Below are 27,848 nucleotides of genomic sequence, written 5' to 3'. Positions count from 1 at the left end.
CAGTCTAATAGAAAGCTGTGGTAAATAAATACATATGGAACTGTTTCACATACTTATCTGTGCTCATGACTAGTATTCTTGCTGACACGTCTCAATCTCCGAGGTCTTTAAGTGCTTCTTGAAACCTAGTGATGCAGAGGATTGGCCCAGGCTGTTGTGTTCACAAATTGATACCTGGGACACTAGTCCTGAGGTTTAACTTCAGCCCCAGGAAGCTATGCTCCCTGGGCTGCCCCTTGAGTTTGTGCAGAAGGACAGGCCCCTCTGAGGAGGAGTTCTGAGCTGAGGCCCAATGTTAAGTGTTCAAAATCCCATATGGAAGATATTTTTTCCTCTCACCCATCCTGTGAGGTTATGGCTAATACTTGGGACTGGTCCTACTTACTTGTCTGCTGTTGAACAGACAGACCAAGAACAATCCCTGGGGCAGCTGAGAAGCTGCTGAATTTGAATTTGTACCACCCAATATTACTGACTGAAAACATATAGTAGGTGTGTGACTGGGGCAAGGTGCTACCTAACCCCCAGCACCTGCAATGGTAGGAGCTGTATTCTGACCTAAGGAAACTAAGGTGTCATTACTTGCCTGGTAGAAAATGCTGGTGCACCAGAGCCAAGCTGTGTATTGAGTCTGTTGTCTTTGCCATGAAAAACTAAGAAAAATAGCAACACCTACTCTTACAGAAGGAAGGAGGAACTGCAACAGGACCTCCAAAATGAAGATATGCTCCCCATGATGTGCAGGTGTGGCAGGACATGCACCTTTTAAACAAGTTTGTTTGTATGTGGCTATGTCACTGTGTCCCCCACACTGCTGCATACAGAAGCCACACTACTGGCATGGGACTATTAGTGTTCCTAAGATGATCTGTATCTTTCCAAGTCTGGGACAAAGAGAGAGGCCACAGAGTGAAGAGTAATGTGGAGTAGTAATAACAGACTGGGAAAAGTAAAGGTAGAGTGAGTGCTGGCTTCTGGTAGCTTCCTTGAAGATGAGTAGGGATATGCTGCAGGAATCAAGGTGTTTTCCAGGGAAGAAAGAGAGTTGTTCATCTCCTGTCAGCTGATCAGACATTACACACAAACAGGAGGCTGTGGAATCTGAATTCTGCCTCTTGAAGCTTATACCTGTTATGAATGGCCCAATCCAGTGGCTCATTGGGTGGGTGCCTGAGAGAGAGGTAGGTTGAGTGCCTAAGTTGCCTTCATCACAGGTAGCTCCTGCCCCTGCCCAGTGAGTTCTGAAACACTGCTTCACACAGGTTTGACTTTTGTAGTCCTTGTGATCCCACATCCGTTGGGATGGCTGCTGCTGTCTGGAGCAATAAAACAACCATTCCCCCCCTGCCCCATTATGAATCTCAAGTGAAATATTAAAATACCTTCCAGTGTCTTATAAATAACATACCATGACTACCCATGACACGGGGAGATGGTGTGGAGACTGGGGTGGGCAGTGGCAGCCTCTGCAACCTCCTCCCACTCCAAGCACAAGGCTGGGGCTGCCCATTTCTAGCATTAGTTAGAAACTTGAACTAAAGGCTGCTGCTAACTTCACATGGTAAAGTGTTACCCTTCTCAGAGGCACAGTGTGAAGGTACAGGAGCTGTCTGTGCCAAAAGCCAACAGGTGGGCTGGCAAAGTTTGTCAGCTCATACTCTGTGATGTTAGACCCAGATCAAGCCTCTGTGCCCACTGAGCCCAGGGTGTGGGTACCACTGGGCCGGTGGCAACTCCCTCTACAGCACAGTTATCTGCAAGTCAGACAACTTGACCAGAGGTAATTTAAAGCTGCCTGTGTGTAGCTGTGTAATGACAGACTGTGTCAAAACACAGGTGCGCAAGGATGACAAGTTAAGATCAAGGGGGCAAACTGAAGCTAACTTTTCCCAGCTGTGGGATGCCTGCATTTGAGACCACTTGGCTTTCCTTTTACTCCAGCTTCTTCTGTGGTATCTGTGCTTCATATTTACCACTAATAATTTACGGTTTACTTTCAGATGTAAATGCCTGCTCATTAGGCACGCTGAATTTTCAGGAATGTATGTAAGCAAGCTCAGCTGTCTTGCATCAGGCACAGCTCTCCTTATCAGACTAGAACTATAATTTTCCCAATACCTCCTAAGAAGTCAGGTGCTTAAGTGTACCCACCTGACTTTGGAGGGTACTGTATCCATTGCGGAGCCCCTGAGAAGTGTCACCACTGGGCAGGCACCAGCCTCCTGCAGCGGTCAGGTCTTGCTAAATACGGTCCATTTTTGTCACTCTCTTTTCCTTCTTCGCATCTGAACAGTGATCCCACCGAAGGGGAGATGGGCTGCGGCGGTGGGGTGGGTGGCTCAAAAGAAGCCACTCTGGCAGGACCTCGGTCTGCCCGGCGCAGCGGCCGCTCTTGGACAGGGCTCGCCACGACCTCGCCGTGGCCCGCGCACCGACACCGCCGATCCCCTCGGGGCGACGCGACGGGGCATCGGCTCGGCTCGGTCCGGTCCGGCCCGGTTCGAAGGGCCTTGCAGCGCCTCCCCGCGGCGGCGTCCTCACGGCACCGCCCCGGTCCCCGTCCCCGCCCCTGCCCCGCCGGTCTCCCGGGCAGGAGGTTTGGCGTCTCGCTCCTCCTGGCGGCCGCGGGATTCCTCTCTCCGGGTTTTCGGGCCGCCCCTTCACACCCGCCGCCGGGTCGGGACGGCGTGCGAGAGCGAGAGAGCGAGCGAGGCGGCGCGGATGCGCCCCGGCTCCCCGCGGCGGCAGCGCAGCAGTAGCGGCGGATGCTCGGCGGCCCGGCGGTCGCTCCGCAGTCGGGGAGCCCCCCGCAGGGAGGGAGCGAGGCGATGAGCCGCCCGCCAGCGGCCGCCCGCGAGTGACGGCGGCGGGGCAAGAAGCGGCGGCGGCGGCAGCGAGGAGGAGGAGGGCAACGATCCCCGCCAGTGCCCGCGGGAGCCCGGGAGAGCCCGGCCGAAGGCTCGGCCATGCCCTTCGCCAAGCGGACCGTGGAGCCGCAGCGGCTGTGCCGGCGGCAGCTTGCCGCCTCCGTGCTAGAAGAGAGCTGGGGCGCCGAGCCGCCGCCGCGGGACCCGCCGCCGGAGGAGCCGGGGACGGCGGGCGAGGGCGCGGAGGCAGCCGGTGGCGGGGACAGGGAGGCGGCGGCGGTGCTGATGGTCCTGGACCTGTGCTCGGTCAGCAACGTGGCCCTGTCGCGGATCCTCCGGCAGCTCTCCGACGTGGCCCGGCACGCCTGCACCCTCTTTCAGGAGGTCGAGGCTGACATCCAGGGCACCCACCGCCGCGTCCGGGCGCTGCACGGCCGCATCGCCGGCCTCCAGGGCGCCGTCCGCGGCCTCGACCCCAAACAGGAGGCAGTGCGTAAGTACCGCGGGATGGGGCGCACCGCAGCCTGGGGCTCCCGCCGGGGAAGCCACCCCTCGGGTAACCCGCCTTGCAAAGTTTGGGGCCGGAGCCGGTGGGAAGCGGCCGTGCTGGGCGGGCGCGGGTCGGGCTGGGTCGGTGGGTACCGCTGGGCTCCGCGGAGATACCGGCGGGAGGGATGATGTCAGTGCATTGTGCCTTACGTAAGGAACTGCCTGGCAGGGCTCTCGGGACGCATCTTCTGCAGCCAAGGGTTTGGCCGGGGAGGCGGCCGAGGTCTGTCTGCGGGGCCCTGGGGGGGCGGCGGGCATGGAGATGATCGCTCGTCCCCAGGCATCTTTAGGTTTTCTCCCTATGCTCGCCTGCCCCCTTCGCCGACAGATGTGTCTTCCCCTTAGAAGTGTCCCTGACTTCCCGATCGAATTTTTAAGCTCTTAAGTACAATTCATAAAGCTGCTTCGTCGTTAGCTAACTCTCATGGACATAAAATAAAGAAGTTTGGTTAATGACATATTTCTGTTTAAAGTGCTGCCCTGGCGAGCCGGGGAGGGGGGGAGTCAGGGAGAGAGGAAAGCAGGAGATCAAGGCAATATGCGACTTGTGTTATGAGAAGTGAGGGCTCGGATCCTTCTTCTCCACCCAGACTATGAAAGCGGTGACAGGATCTGTAGTCCCAACTGCTGCCGATTTCTGCTGAATAAGGCTCGTGTTCACAACGGCGTAATGATTTTGTACTCTAACTGGCACATACGCTTCCCAAGCACTTCTGAATATGTTGGGTTTTTGTTTTTTTTTTTTTTTTTTTTTTTTTTTTTTTTTTTTTTTTGATAGGTAGGGCTATGGGTTGGAAGTCTGGAATAGCAGAGTTTCGTGTTGATCCCCTCCTCTTAATGTTTGGGTTAGGAAACGAAGTAGCTTCAAAGGGGAATTTGACTTAGTTTTTGCCTTCTGATGTTCCCCTCTAAATAACAGGTATCTCCAGTGAGCACAGTTAAGTGAATTTACGCTGGGGTAAATTCGAGCATGCCCTCTTCTAGGTGCATTTAAGGTGTTATTTAAAAAATGGTGCTTTGGGTTTTCTCCTCTTTGGAGCTGTCTGGAAATATAAGTAACTCTTCCAGGATCAGTGAAGCTGTACTGATTAACAGATTCAAGCCTTAAGTATTCAGTGGTATTTAAAGTAGATCCTCAGCAGCTGTAGAGTGACTTTGCTGGTGCTACATTAATATACATCAACTGTAGATCAGACCGAGGGAGGCTATCTGTGGTTTCAGGTTTTCGGGAGTGCGTAATCAGAGCAGAGTGCTGGGCTGTGATTGGAAACTGCGGTGAGAGGGAGGCTTGGCCGGTGTAGTAAGGGAACTGTCTGAGGAAATGAAACTCCTTCTATCACATTCTCATCTGTAAGTCTTTTAAGCTGAGTAACTGTGGGTATATACCAATGTAAGTGAGAGCAGAGCTTAGCCTTTCTAATCCTTGCGGCTTTTTTCTTTCTGGGTTTTGCAAGTGCAGCTTGTTTTCAAATCGCAGTGCAAAACCTTGCTATTACAGCACAGTTATGTCATGTGCTTAATTAGAGAGTCTGGCTTTACCCCTGGGATGATAAATGTGGAATCCGCTTTTTTGGTATTCTTCTGTTTCCTTTTAAATCCTCCCTTCAGAAGAGGAGAGGCTTTTGCTCACGATCTTCCCTGCATATACCTGATGCTCCTCCTTCCCTCTCTCGGTATACCCTACGATGTACAGTGCAGTGCTGCTGATAAAGCTGCAGATGTCCCTCGGTCTGATCAGCTAAGGGCTCCTTCACAGTGCTGGGCTTTCCCACCACTCTTCCTCCAGAAGGTGTTCCTCTTGCCTCCAGCTATACAGCTGCTTGCAGGCACATCCCCCAGTCCTCATTGCTTCTCTCCCTGCAGCTCTGTGCTACCTGTGCTTTAAAGGTGAAAGTCTCCACGCCGACCCAGCGTGCATAAGCAGTCAACTTCTTTGCATCCTCTGGCTGCTTTTGTTCCCCATCCAGTGCTAGACCAGGACAGCTGTATTTACATAGTGCTGGGACCTGGATGTCTTCTCACATCCCCCAAAACCATACACATCCACAACAATGCTTCCCTTTGGACTCCAAGTATTCCCAAGGGGCAGATAAGACTGGCTACCAGGAAACTTCATCCTCACTGTATAATGCTAGCATGCTTTCTCCTTTCTGGGCTGACACCTCCTTCTTCGTTAGTACTTTCAGCAATACTATGCTAATGTTTGTTTTGAGCATGAAGTGCCTACACAGTTGGCTCCTGACAGTATTTCACTTGAGTCACTGCACCCAGTTAGTGTTTTGAGACCAACAGAGCAATCACAGGTGGCCACAGGTCTGCCCAGCACTTTACCAATGTCACATTAAGGCATGCTGACTTCTACCACCAGCAGCCAACCTAAGATTTTTCAGATGGGGTGATCACTGGGCTGGCATTTGTCTGTCAAGCCCAAATGACACATCTAAGAATAAGTCAGAATTGGCTGCAGCTTTTAACTTGCACCACAAGGAATGAATTGGTGACAGGCTCTCAGACACTGCACCCAACTATAATGGTGGCCTCAAACTTGTCACGTACCAGGAACCTGGAGGTGCTGGGCTGCTTGGCACATTGACTGAGATGCCCTGTACTGGTATGTTAGCACCATGGCAGTGTAACCCAGCCCAACCACACATTTTTATTTTTTTTTAAGTCCTCAATTTAAAACCACTGGGCTATCCTATCTTACCACAGTGAGACATTCTTGATGTTCTCACACCAAGTGCAGCACAATAATTTGAGAATAATGCTATCAGACGTGCCCTAGATATTTAGCTGTGACACTGGAAAGCTTTTTTTTCTCTGTGCCTCATAAGCCAGCTGGATTCTGAGATTTGCTTGTGAAAGCACAGCCTGGGTGAAGAAAAGTAAATAATGGGGCTGATGCCATCCTGGGAGCTACTGGAGCCAGGCTAGACAGGGTTTCTTCACTCAATCCCTTGCCCAGAATGCCTTTCTTTGGTGGTCTCTGAGATGATACTCAGGGGAAAGGCAGCAGGAGAGGAGCCTTCTTGAAGATAGCATATTGTACAGTTTTGTGTAATACTGTTATATCTCGTATTAAAAATTATGTATTGTTTCATTCAGATAAAACTTCTGTGTTCTGTTAAGGGAATATTAACATAAAACTGAAATTAATTAAAAAAGCATTTTTCCAGTAGTGCTTATCACTACTGCTGTCATTTTCATGAGGCCAGAACATTCTCAGCTCTGTTGCTATTGAAGTGGTGAACATTTTCAAGACTTGATATGCTTTGCTTTAAGAAAAGAACTTAAATTCCTCTGCTGAGCTAGTGCTAAATGTATTTACTTTTTTTTTTTGGCCGCTGTTCAGAGGGATTGGAAAAATCTTGTTAGGTGCAATAAAGGACTGATTCTGGGCAGTTGAAAGCAGGTCATCTTCAAAATGTCAAGGTTTCTTGCCTCTGCCTCTGCAGATGCTGCTTGCCTTTTCATCTTTCTTATAAGCCTCTGGCCAGCCAGCATCTTGCAAATACGAATCTTTTCCCACTCCCTCACTGGAAGAGAAACAAGGCTGAGAAATGTTTTCCTGCTCAGCTCCTGAACTAACTACTTTGCCCTTCTGCAACTCCAAGTACTTTACTGCTTTTCATCATGATCAGCTCCAGGGTCTGCTTCTAAAGAAGAACCATGTGGGAATAAGACGATTGTTGTCAGTCTGGCTGTTGCTTAGAGTTTTCTTATTAATAGCAAGAGAACTGAGCAGTGGGATACTGCCCAGTTTTATTATTAGATGCTTGATTATCTCGGTAATACAGAATGTAGAAGTGCTGGATTTATGACTTGGGACTCAGTGCCTTCATTGTTACTTGGAAAGATGATTTCTCAGTCCAGGGGACTACAGATCTGGCAGTCTAAGTGGAATATTGTACTTTTCAGAAACTGATGATATAAGCCATCTTGCTTTCTGAATAATCAGCAATGAGCAGGCAGCAGATTTTGAAAGGCCTAGTTAAGGAGATCCTCTTTTCTTTGCACCCTGGCATCTCAGAGCATTCCACACATTCCAGGCTTTTTTTTTTTTTCCTGAAAGCATCAATATGTTACCAGTAGCCAATCTTTCTAAAAGCTGTATTGTTTCCAGGGGTTTCCTGCTGTATCTTCACTGCTCCACTTGCCCATCCCTGATTTCCCTGTGTGCTTGCAGTTCGTCATACAACCACTTCAAAGTGTGGGGATCTCCTGTGTCACCCTGCTCTTCAGAGGCCCCTGGATTTCTGCAGCCAGCTTCCCTATAGGTTTCTCCTCTTTTTCATGAAGTGTCAGGAAAAAAAGACAGCTGCAAACAGATTCTTTATCATTTCAGGCTCTGAATTAATTTATTCCATTTCATTGAAGACTGTTACTGAGAACAGCCTGGCTAGTTTCACTTTTGCTTTTAGTCTGTTTCATTGTGCATTTTAGAAGGTTTTGTTTTGATTTTACTTGAAGTTTTTTGGTTAGAGTTTTTTTGTTTGATTGATTTTTGTTGTGGGGTTTTTTGGTGGTTTTTTTTGTTTTGTTTTTACACACTGATATATTTCTCTCTGTTTGGGTCTTGAGCACTGTAGAGAAATGTTTAATCAATTGTAAGGTTTTTATGTGCCTTCTGCCACAATCCTACCATTTCTACAAAACATATGTTGGACCCAAAACTCGTTAGATAATGCCTCTCCTCTTCCTTGACTTAGTAGGCTGAAGCCCCAATTGCTACTGAAATAGAAACTAGGAACTTTAATGCTGCCATCTCAGGAAATAGTTTCATCATAAGGCAATCCCAGGCTTACCTGTTGGTGAGCATCCTTGCACAGATCTTCAGCAGTTGCACAAGACCTTAAAAGTAGGTACCATCTTAAAAGAAAAAAAACAGCAAGTGCAAGTTGGGTAGATAAGTGTTGCACTTTATCCCAGCTTCACAAAATCCTAGAGAATTTAAAGTATAATTTTCATTCTATTAATCTTCTGTTGTGCTGAGACACAACTGTAGACCTCCATGGGTTGGATATGTTTACACAAAAATATCTTGGAGACAAACCAGATTTCTAGCTTCCCTTAACTCTGTATTATAATGCTTTAAATACATATGCATATATGAGTTTAAGGCTAGTTACACCTTTGAGTTTACACACTAATGTAGCCTGGGGACATGAAGCACAGCACATTTTTGTATGTAGAGCTCTCTTTGTACATTGAAATCAAATTAACTGATGAATCCTTATTAGGTGCTGAATAAAACCCCCAAAGAAAAGCTGAGTTATACACTGGATATAGGAACCCATCACCTTCAGCTTTACACCCTGCTCCTGCCCAAGAGGCATGACACATCCTCACCACTTGTCCTTTTTGGAAATGAAAGACTTTTGCCTTTACTTGCCAAATGTGGGGGTTTTTGGGTCTTCCTGCTTGATGAGTACTAGTTTGTGTTAGAGAACTTGCATCTCTGGTGCACTTGACAGTAATTTGCCCTTGAATGCAAACAACCCAAGCTGTGGGTGTGAGAATGTTGGAAAATTTCCTCAGTGCTTGGCTTCTAAATGCAGAGGATCGATAGCAAGTTAGCGGAGTTGAAAGAAGCAGGAGGCCAAAGCATTTGCTTTGCTTCTTACATTTACTGCTGTCAGAACAACAGAGGAAGAAAAACCAATTCAGGTAAGATCCAGTCCCCACCTTACCACAGCATTAGCTAGAGCACAGTTAGCTAGTGTACAGCCATTTAGGAGAAAGATTTCCTTATCTCTGTTTACAGAATAGTGATAAAAGACTTTTTACACAAGAACATGACCATTCAGAAGCTGGGCTTGAGAGATTTTTTTCTGTCCCATGATTGAAGGTAACAGGATGGAATTTGTTATGTGGTTTTGGCGGGGATGTGATGTTTTGGAAATTGTCACCTTCAGTGATGCTGGTTTGTTGAAAGCAGCCTCTGGTCTTTTTGTAGGTAAAGGCAGAGTGTAAAATCCTTTGTCTCACTGAGGTCAGTGAGACTCTCAATGGAAAGATTCTTGAAGCCCATTGCTCAGGTAGACTGATTAGGCTTTATCTGGCACAGTGTGGTAACAGATGAATAGCAGACAGTGATTATTTTCCTCTGAAACCATTCCTTGTTATATACATGTAAATGTTCAGAATTTTTGCCAAAACTCATTTTGCTTGCTTTAGCATCAGTAGAGAATAGAAGGCCTTTGTCATTTTCTAGTTCCTTGCTTTTTATCCAACAGCGAGTACTTAAACTGATGTAACAGGTTTGAACTGTTGGGTATTTTGTTGCAAGATGAGGAGTCTGCCGTTCAAAAGGCCTGATACACAAGAATACTCCAGGTTGGGTTCCTTACTCACTACAGCTATATAGCTGTGTAATTTTAATCATTAGTAGAACTTCTTTCTGGCTGATACTCAAGAGCTAAACAAAGGTCCTCAGTAGGTTTGTTAAAAATTCTAGTGGAAATGGCTTGACTCCTTTAAGACCAGTGAAGTCTCCTTTACACATGAATAAAGAGAAGATAGAATCAGGCCCATATGAGACTTAGGCTTAATGTGGATCTGATGGTTTCATAGAAATACCTTCCCACAGCCCCTTTGAAACTCCTTGCTTCTATTTAAAAGCCTTTGTAATTTATTGTATGTGTTCATATGGAAACGTGAATGTTCCAGTGAAACCAAGAGAGTCAGTCCTGCTTTTGGCTGGTTCCCCTGCTGATACAGGAGAGATCTGGAGACTAAGAAATTAGCAGACTCTGATAACATTCACCTGTTGATTCACATACATAAAAGATAGTAGTTTCCCTTTATGGAAGATGAAGGGGCTAGAATGTTTCCAAAAACCACTTGCGTAGTTCTCAAATGTCAGTGGACTGAGGGAAGAATTTGTGGGAATCAAATGTAAAAAGCCAGTGTAATAGTGCCACTCAACTTCTGCTCTGGACCAGCAGAATCAGGTTTTGTTGACATTTGTTATAGAGGTTTACCTGTTCTTTGGCTTCAGTTTCAAGGATCAGATTATAGCTGGTCTGGCAGACATATGCAAAAGTTGAGGAGAAAAGAAGGGAAGCCAGCCCTTACTGCTCCCTGGCATGAGCCAGTCCCAACCTCTCCTTCTCTGTTCTGGTAAAGTCAGAATTCTTAAGCCAGGCTGTTGACAGGCAGTACCCAGTCCTTCCTCTCTCCAAACTGGGTAGGAGGAGAGATGGAGTTGCAGGGAGCTCTGACTGTTTAAAAAAGCCCCAAATCTGACACATTTCCTTCACACATGCCTAGACATATTGTACCCAAATAAAGCAAAGACCCCTAGGGAAGTCTTGGAAGCAATGCTATGGTGGCCAAAATGATGGGGGAAATGCCATATCACTGGCTGATGTGAATAACACGTGTGCAGTTTGAAAGCATCGTTTCAGGGTTGTGTGGTCTTGTGAGTCAGAGAGCTGGGATTTTCAAAAGCTGCTCTTTCCAATCACTTGGCATCTCCATGTAATCGGAGGCTGACATCAGACTCTCGATTGGAACTACTTGAGCTGTGAAGAGCAGAAACTCTTTGTGTTACCCAGTTTATATGTGGAGAGAAGGTTTTTTTGCTTCCTTTGATGTATTAGCATCAAGAGAGGGAGTCTTCGCTTCATTCCTAATTGCTTCTCATCTTTGAATTTATATACCAATATGTAAGTAACTGCAAAGGGAGATAGCAGAATTTATAAAAAGTTCAAAAAGGCAGGGCTTAGAACATGATTAAAATAAAAGATAGCATACAGTGTGTGCTGTTTTTAGCTGAAATATCTCCCTAGAATACTTCCCATTTACATTCTCATTATATCTAACTGCTTCTAATGCACTGCTTAGTTTAACAACTGGCATGTTTTTAGGATAGATTTTATAGTAGATATACACCCACTGTGTTCTTAAGTTAAGACTTTAAATTGCAGTATCTGTATTGGACAATCTTTTCTTATACCTTCTTGGCTGAAGGCAGGAAGAAAGCAATAGTGATGGGAACCTAATTAAGCCTGTGGTTTAATTACACCAGGAGCTGTGTGCTTGAAATGCTGCTGGATTCAGTGCACGCTGCGTGGCACTGCCATGTTAAGTCCCAGCAGAGAATGACATTTTTTTTTTTTTTAATAGGATCACTGTAATTCTTACAAAGCCGCCGTGGTTTTCTCTCTCTTTTCAGCTGCCAAGGCAGTTGGACTTTGAACTACAGCTGCTCAAACCAAGTCCCTGAGAAAGTTTGGGGGAGCCGTCTTGCTAGTGTGTGCATGTGATTAAGGAGATTGAGCATAGGGCGGTGTGTTTGTGCTATAAATATGCATAGCTTGCTCCAGCCTCTGCATCTTTTCCCCCTTGCTTCTCAAAGTTTTCTTGTTAGCTTGGTGACATGTGAAAAGACCTTTAAGTTGGCCTGGACAGAAAGCAAGTTGGAGGGTAAAGGTGCTAATCCTTCTCCTTCAAGATGTGTGTATCGGTGGCTGCATAAAAAATTCCTCTGTGTCCACAGGCTTTGGATTGCTTTAAAGGCAAAACTGGGCTCTGTGTAGCCTCAATTTTGCTTGATTTACCTGCCCCCCCCAAAAAAGTATTACAAAGTGCTAGTCTCTTCAGGTGTCTGTCCTTATGACTGCAGAAAATGGATCTTGTGGATGATGAAGCTCAGGACAGGAAGCAGTAACTCACAGTGATGCTCAGAGGCAATTTTTTTTTTTATTTTTTATTTTTTTTATTTAGATACGTGTTTCACTGTATCCTGTATTTAGGGAGATATGATTTGAGGCAATTTAACTTTAAGTTAAACAAGAGGTTAATTATGAGTAAATACTCAAAACACAAATCAGAGTGGGTACTACGCTGCTCCATTTTTTTCTCCCTGTAGAATGCATATATTTATCTGCAGAGAAAAAAGGGACAGTTGTTGGCATAGGCATGGTCTTTGGTAAAGCAGTTTCAGTGGAGGATAGTCAAGAAGTGTATACTAATTCATCCCTCAAAAAGAAAAGCATATATCATGGACTGACCACTGACTTTCACATGCCCAGCTCTTACCTTGGAATCTGTGTAGCTCTGCACAGCCCAGGTTTTGAATACAAGCATTTTTTTTTCTCCTAGTGTTTTTTTTTTTGGTGGGATGGATTTCTCATGCTTATCCAAAACCTCTTCTGGCTGCACAACACAGCTTCTGCTGCTGTGGGCTGTGCTAAAAATCTCTCCCCTGGCCTTCTTGTACTTAACATCATCATGGAGGCTCCTACCTCATCATGAGGAAGAGATCCCATCTCCCCTCTCATGTTGACTCTGTACCACTGCAACAAATACTACTGCAGGAATCTGAAGCCTTGGTCTCAACAGCAAATTTTCTGAAGTCTTCCATGGAGTTAGTTAAATTTTCCCCATAGGATGTATTATTCTGACATCAGTTTTAGCTTGGTTTCTTATGGAAACAAGTCTGAAGGAATAGCACACACTGTGAGTGTGTAGCAGGAAAGGAGGTGGGCATGCCTGTGTGTCTCACACCAGCCATTCAGAAATTTTATATCTGTTATTGAGCTACAATTTCAACTACACTGCTACAGTATAGAAATCCTAAAAGAGTCTGCTGGGTTAAGAAGAGAACAGACTATTCCTGCTGCATTTGAAGGAAGGGCTTGTTCTTTATTAGGCACTAGAAAATCCACAGGGAAAGGATACCATATAAATATTCCAACCCAATAAAAAAAAGTGCTCCAGTTGAAGCACTCACATTTTCTTCAATGTGAGTCAGTCCACTGCATGACATAAAAGCTGGAGAAAACCAGGCTTCATTAGTTCCGCTGCTTGCTAAACTGCTTGTTTGTATTACTCTCTCTCCTCTCTAGAATTACTGATTATTTCTTTTCAATTTTAATAATTTTTTTCTGGAAACTCATGCCATGAATGACTTTGCTTTTGGGCCATCCTATCCTTTGCTTCTCTTTTCATGATGGATTTGCAGAGGATACAGATATTCTTTTACCTCTATCTCAATGACAATGGCAAACCCTCTTCATTGTCAGAATTAACAGTATTAATTTTTATGGCTGTGGTTTATTCTACATTGATTATCTTTAATGTGATGCTGTCTTGTTCAGTTAATAAACTTCCGATAACCTGCTAAGATTTAATCAGCCCACTCCCCCAAATATATCCTGCTTTTAATAGATGTTGTAAATGCATTCATTGTGTGTGACATATTAAAACCATTGGTTTAAGTTCCTTTACTTTGGAATTGCACTCTAACTGAGGTATATTTTGTGGCAATCATCTTGTCATTACTCTGCTAATAGCCTGAAATAAGTATCAGAGCTTCATGACTTCAGCAATATTTTTTGGCAACTATTATAGCTGCCACAGGCTTGATTCAGCCTTGGTGTCCAGATAGTGGATAGAAAAACTGTGTTCTGGACAAAATCCCCCTAATGGAGATTAACAGGCTCACCTGAAGATTTACAGTTAATTCTCTATCACTGTTAGCTGGTGTGAATTGATGCCCAGAGCCTCCAAGCTGTCCCTTTGCAAGCCAGAGTGGCAAGACAATTCCAGTCTGCACTCAGATGTCACCAGTTTAATACTTGCTCACTCTTGGGCCAACCAACATGCCCAGGGCAGGGCTTTAGGGCTGGGCCACTGCTGATGGGCCATGAGGCTACCCAGGAAGCAAGATGTCTGATACTGGCCAGCCATTCAACCCATCCCTCTACAGCAAGGCAGCAGGGCTGGGGTAAGGTCATGGTGGTGTTGTACAGATGTACACCATGGTGCTCAGGACCAGATCTGTTTGTAGGAAGCTAGCTGGAATGCTAGGGAGATGTGTAGGATGACAGCCTTGACCATGGATTGACCACAGACAGGTCTTGGCTGCACATAGAATCATAGAATCATCAAGGTTGGAAACAACCTTCAAGATCCTCAAGTCCAACTTTCAGTCGTACAGAGCCAAAGCAGGCTCAGCCTGCTGTATTGTAAACTGCCTGTTTAGAGCACAGCCCAAACCCAGCTTGGACTGGGTTTTTTACCCAGCTTGGACTGTCAGCTTTTTTAGGGACCTCTGCTAATATCCACAAAATTTACAGGACAAATCTAGATCAGAGCCATCTATCTCCAGGCATGGTACAGAAATGAGAAGCTCTCTTTGACGAGTGCTAGGTCTGTGAATGAGTGAATGGGTTACAGCTACCTTTGGCAGCTATACTGTGGCTATTCATTTATGAAATTGTCCAAGTGGAACTTACACAAATTATTAATGTAGATTAGAAGTATTTTTAATTTATCTGCTTGTTCCTAAGTGCTGTACTAAAGAACCCAGCAGAATGGCAAATTATTAAAGGAAATTGAGGGATCTGCAAAATATCACAGCTCGAGGTCATTATTTATTTTGTTTCTGGAATTTTGTTTCCTGACTGGTTAGATCTGACCTGAGAAGCATCATTTTGAACTGTGAGAATTAAAGGTTCTGTTACCATAAAACAAATGTCTGCCAAATTTGTGCAGACCTTTATAAACAATAAGAGGCTTGGATAGCATCTTCCTCAAAATTCTGTGTCACTAGGAAAACCCCTTTTTATATATATCTGTATACACAAGCGCATAGCTACACAAAGGAAAAAGGAGAGTGGGAAGTAAGAAGTGAGGCAATATTGGTCACTAAGGTTAGGAAAGCTTAATAAAGGGGAGGAGAATTTTATAGCTAGATCAGCAGCAACCTGCTGAAATGGGAGAAAATATTCACTACTACAGCTCTCATTGCAAATGTAAAAAATGAAGGTAATTGATTTCTCTTGTTCTTGTTTTAACTGTCTCTTCATTCAAAAGCATCATGTAGTTGAGTTCACTTTCTTCCCATCCACTCCCTCTTGCAGTGGAAGATTAGTGTGAACTCAGGAAGTTGTGGTATTGATATAAACTCTTCTACTGGGTGTAATGGGTGATCCTGCCTCAAAGTGAGGTACATCTTTCTTAAGAATGTGGGAATCATGCTGTTTGTACTTGGATGAGTAAAGTCCTTGCTTTTGAATAAGTGGCCCCTGCTATATTACAAAGTTGAAAAATCAAATAAAATCAGCCAAGTTCAGGAAGTTAATTCTTCCAAGTGAGTAACTGGGTAAGTGAAAGGTAAAATGAAGCAAGTCTGCAGTTGTATTTATTACTGCAAAGAGAGGAGACTCTGCCTTTGTAACTTTTGAGACATTCCAACTTTGGGCTTGTTAAATATCTCTCTACAAAGGTTGGCACATACTGACCTTGTTTGCTTCAGTCTGCTCTTCTGTAGCTTCTTGATTCTAGTGGTGTGAGCCAGATGGACAGAGCCCTAGAGCTAAAAACTGAATAGCATAATTAAGTGGTCTAGTACTGAAGGCTGAAGCTGACTGAGTCAAATTTTGGCCAATACTTCAATACTTCTTTGTCTGAGATATATTTGGTGTGTCAAAGTCATTCTTGTTTGTTCTTTCAGATCATATTCCTTGGGTGTGAGGATGTTAAATTAAACGCCAATATTTTCATCTGCATAAAACAGAGCTCTCTTTTCTGATTTTTGCCCTGATAACACTACAGGAAGATTTTACAACCTTGAGGAGCTACGTGGAAGCCCACCTGAATTTTTCTTTCAAATCAGTACAGCCTTTTTCCTGCTGTGTTTTGGAGTTTTGGTGGTGGTCATTTGTGAGACTCACATGAACCCCTGCTCCCTGGAAGCCCCATGCAAGTGCAGTCCTGACCAAGTTTCTGGACTGGTCTGTGGCTCTGCAGCTCTGGTTGTAAGTTTGGGGTCTGAAGAGCCTGGTTTCATAGAGACCAGGAAACCACATCAGAGATCTTGTCTGCTGTCTCTTGTCAGTCAACTGTATCTCCCACCTCCCCTTTTTCTCCCTTTCCTTGACATACCGCTTAGCAGCCTTGGGGATTCAGAGCAGCTGATGTTTCCCCTCTGCTTCTTCTTTGCAACCAAGCTGCTTTTTGAGGCAACATGTTCCTGTGTGTAGTTAGTGTTAGCAGGCAGCTTGTGCTGCCTGGCCTGAGTGCTGTGCAGCGTTCAGCAGGACAGTGTCAGTGTCACTGTGTGAGAGAGGAGTTAGCAGTGGGAAGGGAGTAGCTGAGGAAGCAAGGAAGCCTATAAGGAATCTGGGAAAGGACTTTTTGCAAGAGCATGTAGTGACAGGACAAAGAGTAGTGGCTTTAAACTGGGTAGATTTAGGTTAGTCATTTGGAAGAAATTCTTTACCGTGAGAGTGGTGAGACACCAGAACAGGTTGGCCAGAGAAGCTGAGGTGTCCCCTCCCTGGCAGTGTTTAAGGTCAGGCTGGATGGGGCTTGGAGCAACCTGGTCTGGTAAGAGCTGTGCCTGCCCATGCTGGGGTATTGGAATTCAGATGATCTTTGAGGTCCCTTCCAACCCAAACAATTCTGTGATGCTGTGATTCCTGAAAGCATACTTGCTGAAGCAGTGTTCTAGAAGCTGTACCACACAACATGGTTTTTAAAAAGTAACTCGGATGATTCTGCCCTGTATGTCCAGTGGGTCTGAATCTAAGGCTTAGGTTCATCCTGAACAAGCTTCATTAAAAGGTTATTTTTCTGCTGGTCCCTAAGTAACCTCCTCTGCTTTGCACTCCATTGCTGCTGAAGAAACATTGACATTAGGGGAGTCATTTTTCCATAATGTTATTGTGGATGGTGGTATGTATGCATAGTGGGGAGATGACAAAATGACAACAAAAAAGAAAGAAAGAAACAAAAAGTTAAAAAAAACCCAAACCAACCCCCCCCCCAAAAAAAAAAACCAAAAAAACAACACCAAACCACAACAAAACCAAAAACCAAACCCAAAAACAAAAAAAGGGTAAAAGAAGGAGTAAGGAGTATTCTCTTTGGAGAAGCTGTGAGAAGAGCCACCTCAGACACGTATTCAGACCAGGGTCTTCTTTTCAACTGGCAAGGAAGTTTTCTATTGTGGAGCAATGCTGAATCCCTTTATGTGCCTGATGAGCATGATGGTGTGTGTTAGAGTGCTACAGGCTGAGTAACACTGAAACTTGCTTGCAGTCACATGTGCTTGGCCAGGATGGAGCCTGTGAAATATTTTCTGCAGCCTTTGGAATAACACTTAAATACAGGTTGTAGCTTAAATAGTGAATTCTCATCTAACTGTCCAGACACAAATTTATCTCTTCCATTCTGAGCAACCACTGTGTTTCATGGAGTGTGACATAGTTTGGAAGAAACTCCTTATAAGCTGTAGCTATAAAAACTTGCCCCCTGCAGAGGCAGCCCTGCCCAGATGTGGCCCCATAGAGCAGCTGGCCTCTCAACTCTTTAGAAGGCAGCACAGGAATTACATTATTTTTTCTGTTTATTTTTCCACTGATGGGCTATGTGTGCACTATTTCATATATGACAAAACACAGAAGGTGGACTTGGCTGCTATCTATAAATGGCTGGTAGATGTGAAGAGGAAACCCAAACCTCCCCAGGTGCTGAGTCCCAGCTGAGTGGGCTGAGGATGCTCAGCTCTGCAGGTTGTAGCTGAGGAGGCAAAGGGCCCAGCAGCTAGAATATTAGTGCTTAGGGGACCTGAATTAATCTGTTTACTTCTCATGGGGGCTTGGGTGAAGGTTGTTGTGGGATTCAGATCACCAAGTTTTAGCATGCTAAGCTTCAGGCCATGGATCCTGTTCGAAGGTGGGCCTGTCTCTTGATGTTGAGCAGGGAAACCTTCTAAAGTGTATGCTTGAATGAGTCCCTTATTTTCTGTTGGATGCCATAGGGTGAAGTGGGTATCACCATGGGCTCTGTATGTCTCTGTTCCTCAGCTCTGTGGCAAGGTGGTGGCCCATCTCTTCTTCTCAAGCTGGTGATAGGTACTGTACAAGTACCCCATGTACACAGTCTTGCTTTGTAAATGGCAATCAATTTGTAGAATTGGCGAGCAATTTGTAGGGCTGAGACTTCCACATCAAGAGTGCTTCCAGGTGCCATGTGGTTCTGCCTGGTGAAGGCAGTACCCTCAGGTAGGATTCTCCTGTGCTCCTTCAGCGTGCAGGGTTTCTGATTACTGAGAACTGCAGCTCTTGCCCCTTGAGGACCAACTTCAAGTTGCGCTAAGTTTGCAGTTGCCAATCTTTCATCTGAGGCCTGGTTCATAGAGGAGGTTGAGCTTTCTTACATTACAGACAATGTGTCCTGGTTAATTACAGTAACGTGAAGATGAAGTTGTACCGGGGGACTTGGTTTAATTAAAAAACAGTGCTGGGAACTTTAATAAATGTCTGATATGTTCTATCTGGCTGCCGAGTGCTAATGCTGCAGTTCTTTTCTGGGGCTTGCCCAGCCTCAGTCAGAAAGACCACCAGAGTTTGACATCTGCACTAATGAAAGGGGAGGACAGGTTGTCATTCTCTGTCCAGGCTAGTGTCTGGCAGCTCTCTTTTCACAGCTTGGGCTTGTGGCTGGACTTTGGGAAAAGGTTTGGATGAGCAGTAATGTCAAAGGAAAATTTGCAGTGAAGAATCTAATGCTTTGCCTCTGTGGTGGAAAAATCATAATCATGCATGTGAAATGTGGACTTAGAGGAACTTTGTGTGGGTGGTCTTGTTTTTATTCCTTCTGCCCTCCCCCTTCCCTTCCTACTCATATTTGACATGAGCTTTTTTAATAATGATAGGTAATGTACAACAGAAACAATAATGAAGTGCCTGCATATGCAATCTCTCTGAACTGTAGAAGCCACAAGATCTCCTAGACATGCTTCTTGTTAGTAGTGGCTTGTCAGAGACCTAGCGCTCCATGATGCCCATCTGTTAGCAGCATGTTTAAATGTGATTAATGTAAAAGTTGCAAGAATTGCAATAACTTTTGCTAGTCTACAACAGAATCGTGTCACTGTTAATCTCCTGCAGTATTAAAGGCTTAATGTAATAAATCTACTGTTATGGAAAGCTGTAGCTTTGCTTTTGTTACCATTTCCTTATTGCATTATTAAACAAATATTTCCTTTTCCTCCCAAATATGGTAGAGGCAGTTTAGATGCCATTTACCAGCAGAAGAATATTTAGGTGATCATATATGTATGAAATCTCTCAAGAAAAGAGATGTTCAGCATAAAAGGAACATGGAGTTTGAATGGGATTCCTGGGGGGGGTGGGGCCAGAACAGGATGTATTATTAGGCAACCCTTTCCAGAATTTGAGTAGAGGCTGGGAATGTCACAAGCAGTGTCTTAACGTGGTAGTTCTTTGTGCCTGGGTAGGGATTAGAAATTATTCTGTTTTACCCACCTGTGACAGTAGACCTACCCTATTAGTAGTTCTGATGATGTTTAATCAGAACTGCTATGTCTTTAAAAGAGTTTGTGAGAAGGATAAGCAGTGTGAGAAGTGCACAAGCAGGGACTGCTTGCTGGAACAGGCTGACACTACAGGAAATTAATAGGAAAAGACTTAGGGAAGGAAAATTGCTTTCTTCTTATAGCTGCTTGTGTTGAAAAGGATCAAAGATACCATAATGAGTCAGTATCTTTCTTTAAAAAAATTTCAGAAGAATGATTCAATTAAATAGTAGTTTACTCAAGATCTGCAGGTGGCTTGTAAAGTGTAATTAGATCCCCTTTACCTTTTAAACCCAGATCTACAGCTTTGTTTGTTTTAGTGGAGGTGGAGATCCTCATTCTTGAACTTGCAGATGGAGACTGGGAGAGGGAGAGGGCTTGTTATGAAACTTCGCATTTTGTGACATGATTACAAGGTGCTTTTGTTTCCAGCAGGGACAGCAAATAGTGCTTTGGTCCAGACATTTCAAAACTGCCTTTAATCCATACTTGTAAGATCATCAGGCACTGTAGGACAAATTGAGACCTGCCTTTCACTGAAACACCCCCTTGTTCCATCACACACAGCATCTTCACAGCAGCCAAGCAGCTTGTCCCCATCCAGTCACTGCAAAGAGTCAAAATCAGATCTGATAGGATCGTTCTGTCAAAGGGGTAGTTACAGAGATCAAACTGGACTTTATGGGATTTTTCTCATTCTTTTGTGTACCCCTCTCTAGTCCCATCTTTGAAGCATTTAAGAGCTTGATTAAAAGCTTCAAGGACCATGCTTTTTCATTTATCCCCTAAGAGAATAAGCACCAATTCCACCTCTCTGATCCATTAGAAAGGTTTGCAGAGAAGACAGACCCAGGTTGCCTTTAGGAGGCTATCAGTCAGACCAAGGGTAAAGAGTGTTTCACCCTTCTGTGGTAACATGCGCATTGTTGAAACGTTGAAACTGTTCCTTTCTGGTTATTAAGGGCTGCTGTAGCACATCCTGTGCCTGTGAGTCTCAGTATTGCTCCTACCCCCTCATCCTGTGGGCTGGACGGTGATGCCCAGTGCCTTCCTCCACCTATCCTCAACAGAAGGTTCATGTACCAAAGGCTTCAAGTAGTGAGCTGTGGGGCAGGACAGACAGCATGTTACCAGTCTGAGAGGCTGCTTTGCTCTGCCCCTTCCCCCTTAGCTCTTTGGCAGTCAGATTGTTAGCTCACACTGTGAGAAATCCCAAGAGCTTCTGGGATGGTATTTTAGAGCTTTGCAAAGCTGTGCATGATAGTGTAAAATCTGTTTACAGAAGTTCTCATGAATCAGCTCCATCCTGTACTGATAGTTGCAGGGGTATCCCTGGAAAAGGGCATTTTTCCATGACCTGGGAGAATCTTGGAGACAAGGGAGTAAAGGGGAAGAGGATTCAGCAGCACCTTGAATACCTTGATGTTGACAGGTTTTCAGCTGACTTTTTAGCTGTTAAAATGTGGAGGAAACAGGATTCAGTAAGCAACTTGGTGTGTGTTTGCCTTCAGTGGGTGCCTGTACAGGCAAGGCAAGCGTAATTCAGCTACTGGTTTGTGCTGATGTACCAGAATTGGCAAGCACTGAACACTCCTGCTACTGGATCTGCCCCAGTTGCTTGATGTGCAGCGATGAATGGATGAACATTCACCAATGCTGTTGCACAAACAAATAAGTTAATAAAAAGCAGCTGATTGTGTCATTGTACACTGTAGAAACTCCAAAGCTGCACTGAGATTGTTTAAAACCAGATGTTCTTATCTGGAAACTCTTAGGAACATAGAACAGTAAGGGTATTAAAAAAAAAACACAACAAAACAACAAAAAACCCCAACAGGATATGCACAAAACAAACTCTACCTTGCCCTTAAGTGATTTAATGGTGAGGAGTTTTATAAGAGTTTTTTTCTCTTAAAAGCTTTAGCCCGGGTCTGAATTTGACAGTGAACTTAGCTTTGGATTGTGTCAATGATAATTGGAGCTTTGCTGACATTCTCCTGTGAGTGAATTAACTCATGGGGAAAAATTATTTTAAGGGGATGCACTGGAGAGAAAACACTCTGTGAAAACGGGAATTACACAAACCAGCTGTCTCGCCTCTTATAAAGTTATACCAGCCTTTTGTACAAGTGCTATTTAACCCTTGCTATCATTGCTGTGTCCTGCTGAGACAGATGAGCTACCTCAGCTGATGGCTGAGCAGGGCCTGAGAACAAAGCTCAGACTGATGGGGTTGTGAAAGGACGCAGGGGGCTGTGGAGGGGCCAACCCTTAGTTCATTATTCAGGCAGACAAAGCTGCATGCCCTCATGAATCACTTCTGGGTTTTTTTCTTTTTGGTTTTTTTTTTTCCTTTCTCAGAGGGATCTTGCTATGGGGAGCAGTTGCAGTGAGCTGGATCATTTCCATTTATATTTCGGTTTTTTGTTTTTTCCCCTCTGGAGGCAAAAACTGCCCTATTGCATATGGCCAGATTTGTACCAAGGGTGCATCTTCTGCTCTATGTTCTCTGCTCCCCAGGTGCTGGTGTGGTGCAGGACTGAATCCTCTGCTCATTTACCTGGGGAGAAATTGGTTTCCTTTTTGACTGTGGAAATGAGCACAGATAGCTGGCCCTGTGTCTGCCCAAAACTCCTTTAAATTTGCTTGTACAACTTGAGGAGGACTCTGCACCTGTTGCTGGGGACAGGAGACCTATATTAGCTTCCCCATTTTGTCAGCTGATAAGAAAAGCTGGGGAGTTATGTCCATGCACACCCCCTCCAGTAGTTGTGAAAACGTTTGAGGATGACAACCAGTTTGGGATGTTGTATCCAGCCTTGCTGCTGCTGGAGGGGGATGAAGTGTCTCTGTGGAGGTGGTCCAGGGCCATGGAAAAAACCATACAAAAATGTTAGTGTTCCTGCTGTAGCAGTGGTGGGGTCTCCCCCATCACAGTTCTGGACTGCTGCAGGCTGAGGTAGCATAAAGCAGAGGGTTCCAAGGGGGGATAAAGAGCATTTGTTCTACCATAAACCTCATGGCAATCCTCAGCTATTCAGAAAATTAGTTTTCATCAGAAAAGTCATAGCTGGTACCAGATTGTGCAACCAAAGTGTAAGAAGTTCTGTAGTAAAAACTAATAATTACTGCCCACACATAAAGCTGTATCCTAAAAAAGGAAGGCTTGGCTTTGATAGCTCCCTCAAAGCACCAGTTTCTGATGTGTTGTTTTTCTACCCTCTATGTTGTCATTGCACATACTACTATTAATTGAGCAGGGCAGAGTGTGTGGGTTTTTTCTGTGTTTTTGTTTTTGTTTTGTTTTTTAATTCTTTCTAAATTCCTGGCCATAGTGACAAAATGTGGCCAGCAGCTCCACAGGTTACCTGTTTATTGCCTGGGAGATGTCTGGAATTGGTTTAATTTCTCTGAATACCCACTTGTTCTTGCATTACAAAGCTGGATGATTAAAGAATCCTGGAGTTCTTTCTCTGTACTATTCATTACTTTGTGTACCTCTTTCATGTACCCTTATATCTAAATTAAACACATCAGACCTCTTCAGTCTTATTCCATCTGTAGATCTTTTCATGCCACTAATTATTTTTATAAGCTCTTTCTGGAACACTTCTTTCATTTCTCAGTATCGTTCACCACTCAAAGGAGGCTGCTGACAGCAGTGTCTGTATGTGTATATGTTCTGGGAGCTCCTTTCTCCCAAATTTCTCCCTCTGTCCTCCCCATCTCTCAGGGCTCTGTGCTGCAGCCTTTCCTCACTGTGCCATCTAATCCCAATTACTTCAGCCATAGTGAGTAAAGACTACAGAAACCTTAATTTATTTGTATGTATTAATTTGATAAGTGACTAATGCTACAGGTCTGAACATCTTGGTTAGCTGCCATATTTATTTGCTAATCTTTAACACACTTGAAAGACTTTATTGAAAAAGCAGGCATGGTCTTTAAAGAACAGTGTTTTGCAAGAAGGCAGAGCTATGTTTGTTGTGAAAGGAAGATTTATTAGGATGATATAATCCAACTTGTGCTATCTCCTCACCTGTTTTTCCTCAGGGAGACCATGAATCTTCATTAACATTTTTAAATCAAAAGATAAAAATGATAGACAATTTCCAAAATGGGATGAAAATATTAAACAAGAACTGAAAGAGAAACACTTTCCTTTTAATACCTGCTGAAACTGAATTCAAAGAGGAGCTAATACACTATAAATGCATAGTATCTAAGATCAGTTTTGTAGCTTCAGTCCTTTGTTAGAGGAGATTGGACAGAAAGAAAAGTTGTGCACAGGTCCCATCTGGAAGAATTTATAATCTGGAAGTCTGGGCTTTTAATTTTTCTAGCTAATACTTCCCAATCTTTTTGCAGTCACATGCCTCACATGAAACAGCTTTGGTCCTGGGCCTGGCTGGGTCCAGTTTTCACCTTTCTTTACCATTTCCTTGAGCTGCCTGTAATACTGCTGGTGCTTTCTTTACCCTTCAGGTTTACCCTTTCTCTGGCTCTGGCAATGCTGGCTCCACCACAGTGTTAATAAGCCTAGCCTGATGTTCCTAGTTCTGTGTCTGGAGATGTCTTTGTGCTGCAGTCCCCAATTTAGCATAGATTTGGGAGAGCTTAATTTTTCAGTTCCCTCATTTGTGCCATGCTTGCATCTGATCTGTGATCTGATACCTCACTGCTGGGGAAAGATAGGGCACACATCACACAGGGAAAGATGGATTTGTAGTTGCTGAGTAACTTTCATTTCTTACAAAAATGTGCTGATGAAAATGCTGCCCAGTGAGTGCAGTTAGAGGGAGGAAGAGACATTGAAATGCATTCAGTGGAAACAGGAGGCTTGCTTAGTGCTTGGAGGATGAAGGTTTCAGGGAGAAGGCCCCCAACAAGCATTGGGGGGACACTTGCTGGAAAAGCAGCAGTTGGGACTGGAGTGTTGGCATTTGCACTTACTTAAGGAGAACACTTCAGCAGGAATCATACCGTGATGTTTAATAGCTCTTCTGTGGATACCTGAGATCTCCCTTCCCTCTGAACGTAGTTTATGATACCTGCCCTGTGCAGGGAGAAAAATACTTCCTCTGTAAATTAGTGAAGTCTGTTTTCAGTAGACCATGTACTAGTGCCTCTTTCAGACTGTAAAGTGGCAAACTGGACAGAAAAGAAAAAACAAAGAAACAACAACAAAACAAAACACTTCCTGAAAAACAAACAAAAACAAATACTTTACTTTCAAAATCTGCTTTCACTTTACTTTCTCAGTTCTCAAAAAACAGCCTGTTGACCCCAGCAAGGCAAAGAGCTGGAGAGCTGTAAAAGCATGCACCTTGTCTGACTGCAGCTGTAAAGGGTTCAAGCATGGCAACCTTAGCTGTAGTTTCTAACATTCGTAGATAAATAAATACATGCATGTTAAATACCTGTTCACCCATCCCTCCCTGTATTTAAATTGTAGTATCTTCAGTTATTAGATTTCTTCACACTTCTCAATTTTTCTTTCAACATTCTTTACAGCTATTTGTGGGTTTATTGCATATGGAAAGAAAGGGCAAAACCCAGGCTTTTTCTCATTTGCAGATAAAGGGTACTACTGTGATCCAGTGATTGATTTTCTTGTTTGACTCACTACCCATGAATTAGTCCACAGGTCTTCAGCACTGAATTACACTGGGTCAGGGTTGAAACTGTGGGCTGTGTTAGAGAATCAGAGCAGGGAAACACATTTGCTGATTCGTTTTTCCTTTTTGATCTAGTGCAGTGTATTGCATATGTTGGAACTAAACAGAATGAGCTTTGTAATGCCTAGTGTTCATGAATTTATTTTTTTTTTAAACATCCTTTGATTAATATGCTTGCTGTTGACATCTGGTCACTGAAAATAAATTAATTTTTTAAAAAAGAACTAATAAATCTAAATGTCAGATAACATTTATTTTTAGTACAGAAGATAAAATAATGAATGCTCATAAAGCAAATAAGATGGTGTCTGGGAGCCCTAGAAGAACCAACCTATGTGATGCAGTAGCACACCCTGAATTTGTGCTGTGTAATGGAATTGTTTACAGAGCAGAACTGCCATATATAAATAAAGCTGATGAACCTCAGTCATATCTTTCCTATAGGAGCAGTTGTTGAGGCTTTTTCTTCTCAGCTTTAATCTTCCAGACACCTTTTTGCATTCATAATCACACAGGGAATAATGTTTGGGAGCAAATGAAAAACACCCTTATGGTTTAGGCTTGACGTACTTGCTTTACCATACCTTTCTAGCAAAAAACCTTAAACTTAATGACTAGTTTATCTTCTTGTGAAAGCACATGAGAAATCTGCTGGTTTTAGCAATAGAAATTTTTTCTCAGAGATGTCCACTAATGCTGAATTCTGGTCCAGCACTAGGAGACAGGTTAGCTTTTCTCTACAGAGTTATAAAATACTCCTCCTGTTCTGTGTGTGTGTGTACATTCATCATGGAGTTGGGAGGGAGGGAGATTGCATCCTGGGTTAGGCTTTGTTGCCTTGGATTTCCTTTCCTGTGCAAAACCACAGTGAAATTAGAAGAATTTCTGTTGACAGTTTTAAGGGTCCTAAAGTAATGGGGCAAAGCACAGCAATTTGGATTAGTCTCTTTTCTGGGCTTTTTGCTCTTGAAGGGCATGACCTCCAGTGCATATTGACCATCGTCAACACCCCGAGTGGATATGTAAAATGTCTCAGAGGTGCAAAACTATGAAGTGTACAAAGGCAAATAAAGAAAGAGAGGGAGTCTGGAATAGAAACAGAAGTCTCAGAGAGGACAGGTGCCTTGTTTTAAATAGATGGTGTATATTTTGCAGAGACGGCCTTGGCTGATCTTTTCTTTCAGTCAGATCTTAATACAGTGTTGGTCTTTACACAATGCTACTTAAAGTTTAATTAGGTTCCCATGTTAGTCTCCGAGTCTGAAGGGAAAGGGAAGGGGTATTCAAAGGATGTGATTAGAAATTGGACAAGTCTGAGGAGGGAATAAAGTCTGCCTTTCCCTCTTTGTCTCTCTCTGGAGTGCAACGGCTGGTGGGGGAAATTTACTTCTCATGATTGAGTGACCTGATTTTGTCTCCCACTTGCACAACACAGTCTCTTGTAAGAAAACGACCAGTCTTAAATTCATACATAATTGCACAGCAGGGAGACTGAGTTTAAAAATGCAGATTTCTGGGTATTAAGCAGCAGAAATCTGTTTTGAACCCTTGAACTTCCTTTGTTGTTTCGATGGCCACCTACAGAACCTGCTGCGGAAACTCAGTAGCTTCTTTTATATGGAAAGAAGTATCTTCACCCACCCTTTTTCTTCTTCTCTCCATTCTGACATGAATGTATACTTTATCCTTATAACAACGGACACTAATTATGGAACCTGACTATTTATGCCTAGGCTATACAGTAGCAACAAATGAGGCTATGTTCTGCTGATGGGAGCTACTGAGCTTGGGAACAGTGTTATCTTTCTTTTCTTGAGAAAGTGGGCTACTTGTTTCATTGTACTTATTTTCTTACTGAGTCCTAACAGCTTAGTTAGTAGGTACAAGCCTCCTCCTGTCTGTGTCAGAGGGGTAGTGTTTATATCTTTACCCTCGGACATGCAAAATCACATGGACTCACTACAATTTCAGCAACTGAAGAAAACAGAATATACACAACCTTGCTGTCCTCTATTAATTCTGTCAAGTGCTAGAAATGTAAATTTGTGCTGTGAATATGGTTTTATAGAGCCTGTGTTTGTATTTTATCATACTTGCCAAAACCTTAATGTAAATGGCAGTGTTTGACAAATGTGCTGTGAGGAACCCATATGAATATCAACAAGAAAATTAAAACAGTGTAGGATACTTTATTTAATATAAATGGCTTCCTAAATGTTCAGTTTTAAATTTTGTGCATTTTTCACATTAAAAAGAAAGAAAACTAAGCTCAAACAAGTCACCTTAACTGTAAGTATGTGGAAAAATAAATGTTGTGGGATGAATGATTTGGAGGTAAAAATACTTTAGTCTGTATAAATTTGGGTTAGCACATACCTGTGCTGCAGAATTACCTTCTTTTACCCCTCTTAAACTAAC

At 43.7% G+C, this 27,848-nt stretch overlaps 1 protein-coding gene across 1 annotated transcript in view; it reads left to right on the top strand.

The window, feature by feature from the left end:
- The first annotated feature begins 2,966 nt into the window (after window positions 1–2,966).
- NHS (NHS actin remodeling regulator) overlaps window positions 2,967–27,848 on the top strand; it is a 255,314-nt gene continuing 230,432 nt past the window's right edge. Inside the window, exon 1 of the mRNA XM_030452989.1 lies at window positions 2,967–3,360. Coding sequence (XP_030308849.1) covers window positions 2,967–3,360 — 394 coding nt within the window. The remainder of the gene's footprint in view (window positions 3,361–27,848) is intronic.

Source organism: Calypte anna, chromosome 1 (assembly GCF_003957555.1).
Source record: "Calypte anna isolate BGI_N300 chromosome 1, bCalAnn1_v1.p, whole genome shotgun sequence".
NCBI lineage: Eukaryota > Metazoa > Chordata > Aves > Apodiformes > Trochilidae > Calypte > Calypte anna.
The sequence above is the reverse complement of the archived record's forward strand: the minus strand, read 5'-3'. Positions and strand labels throughout refer to the sequence as shown.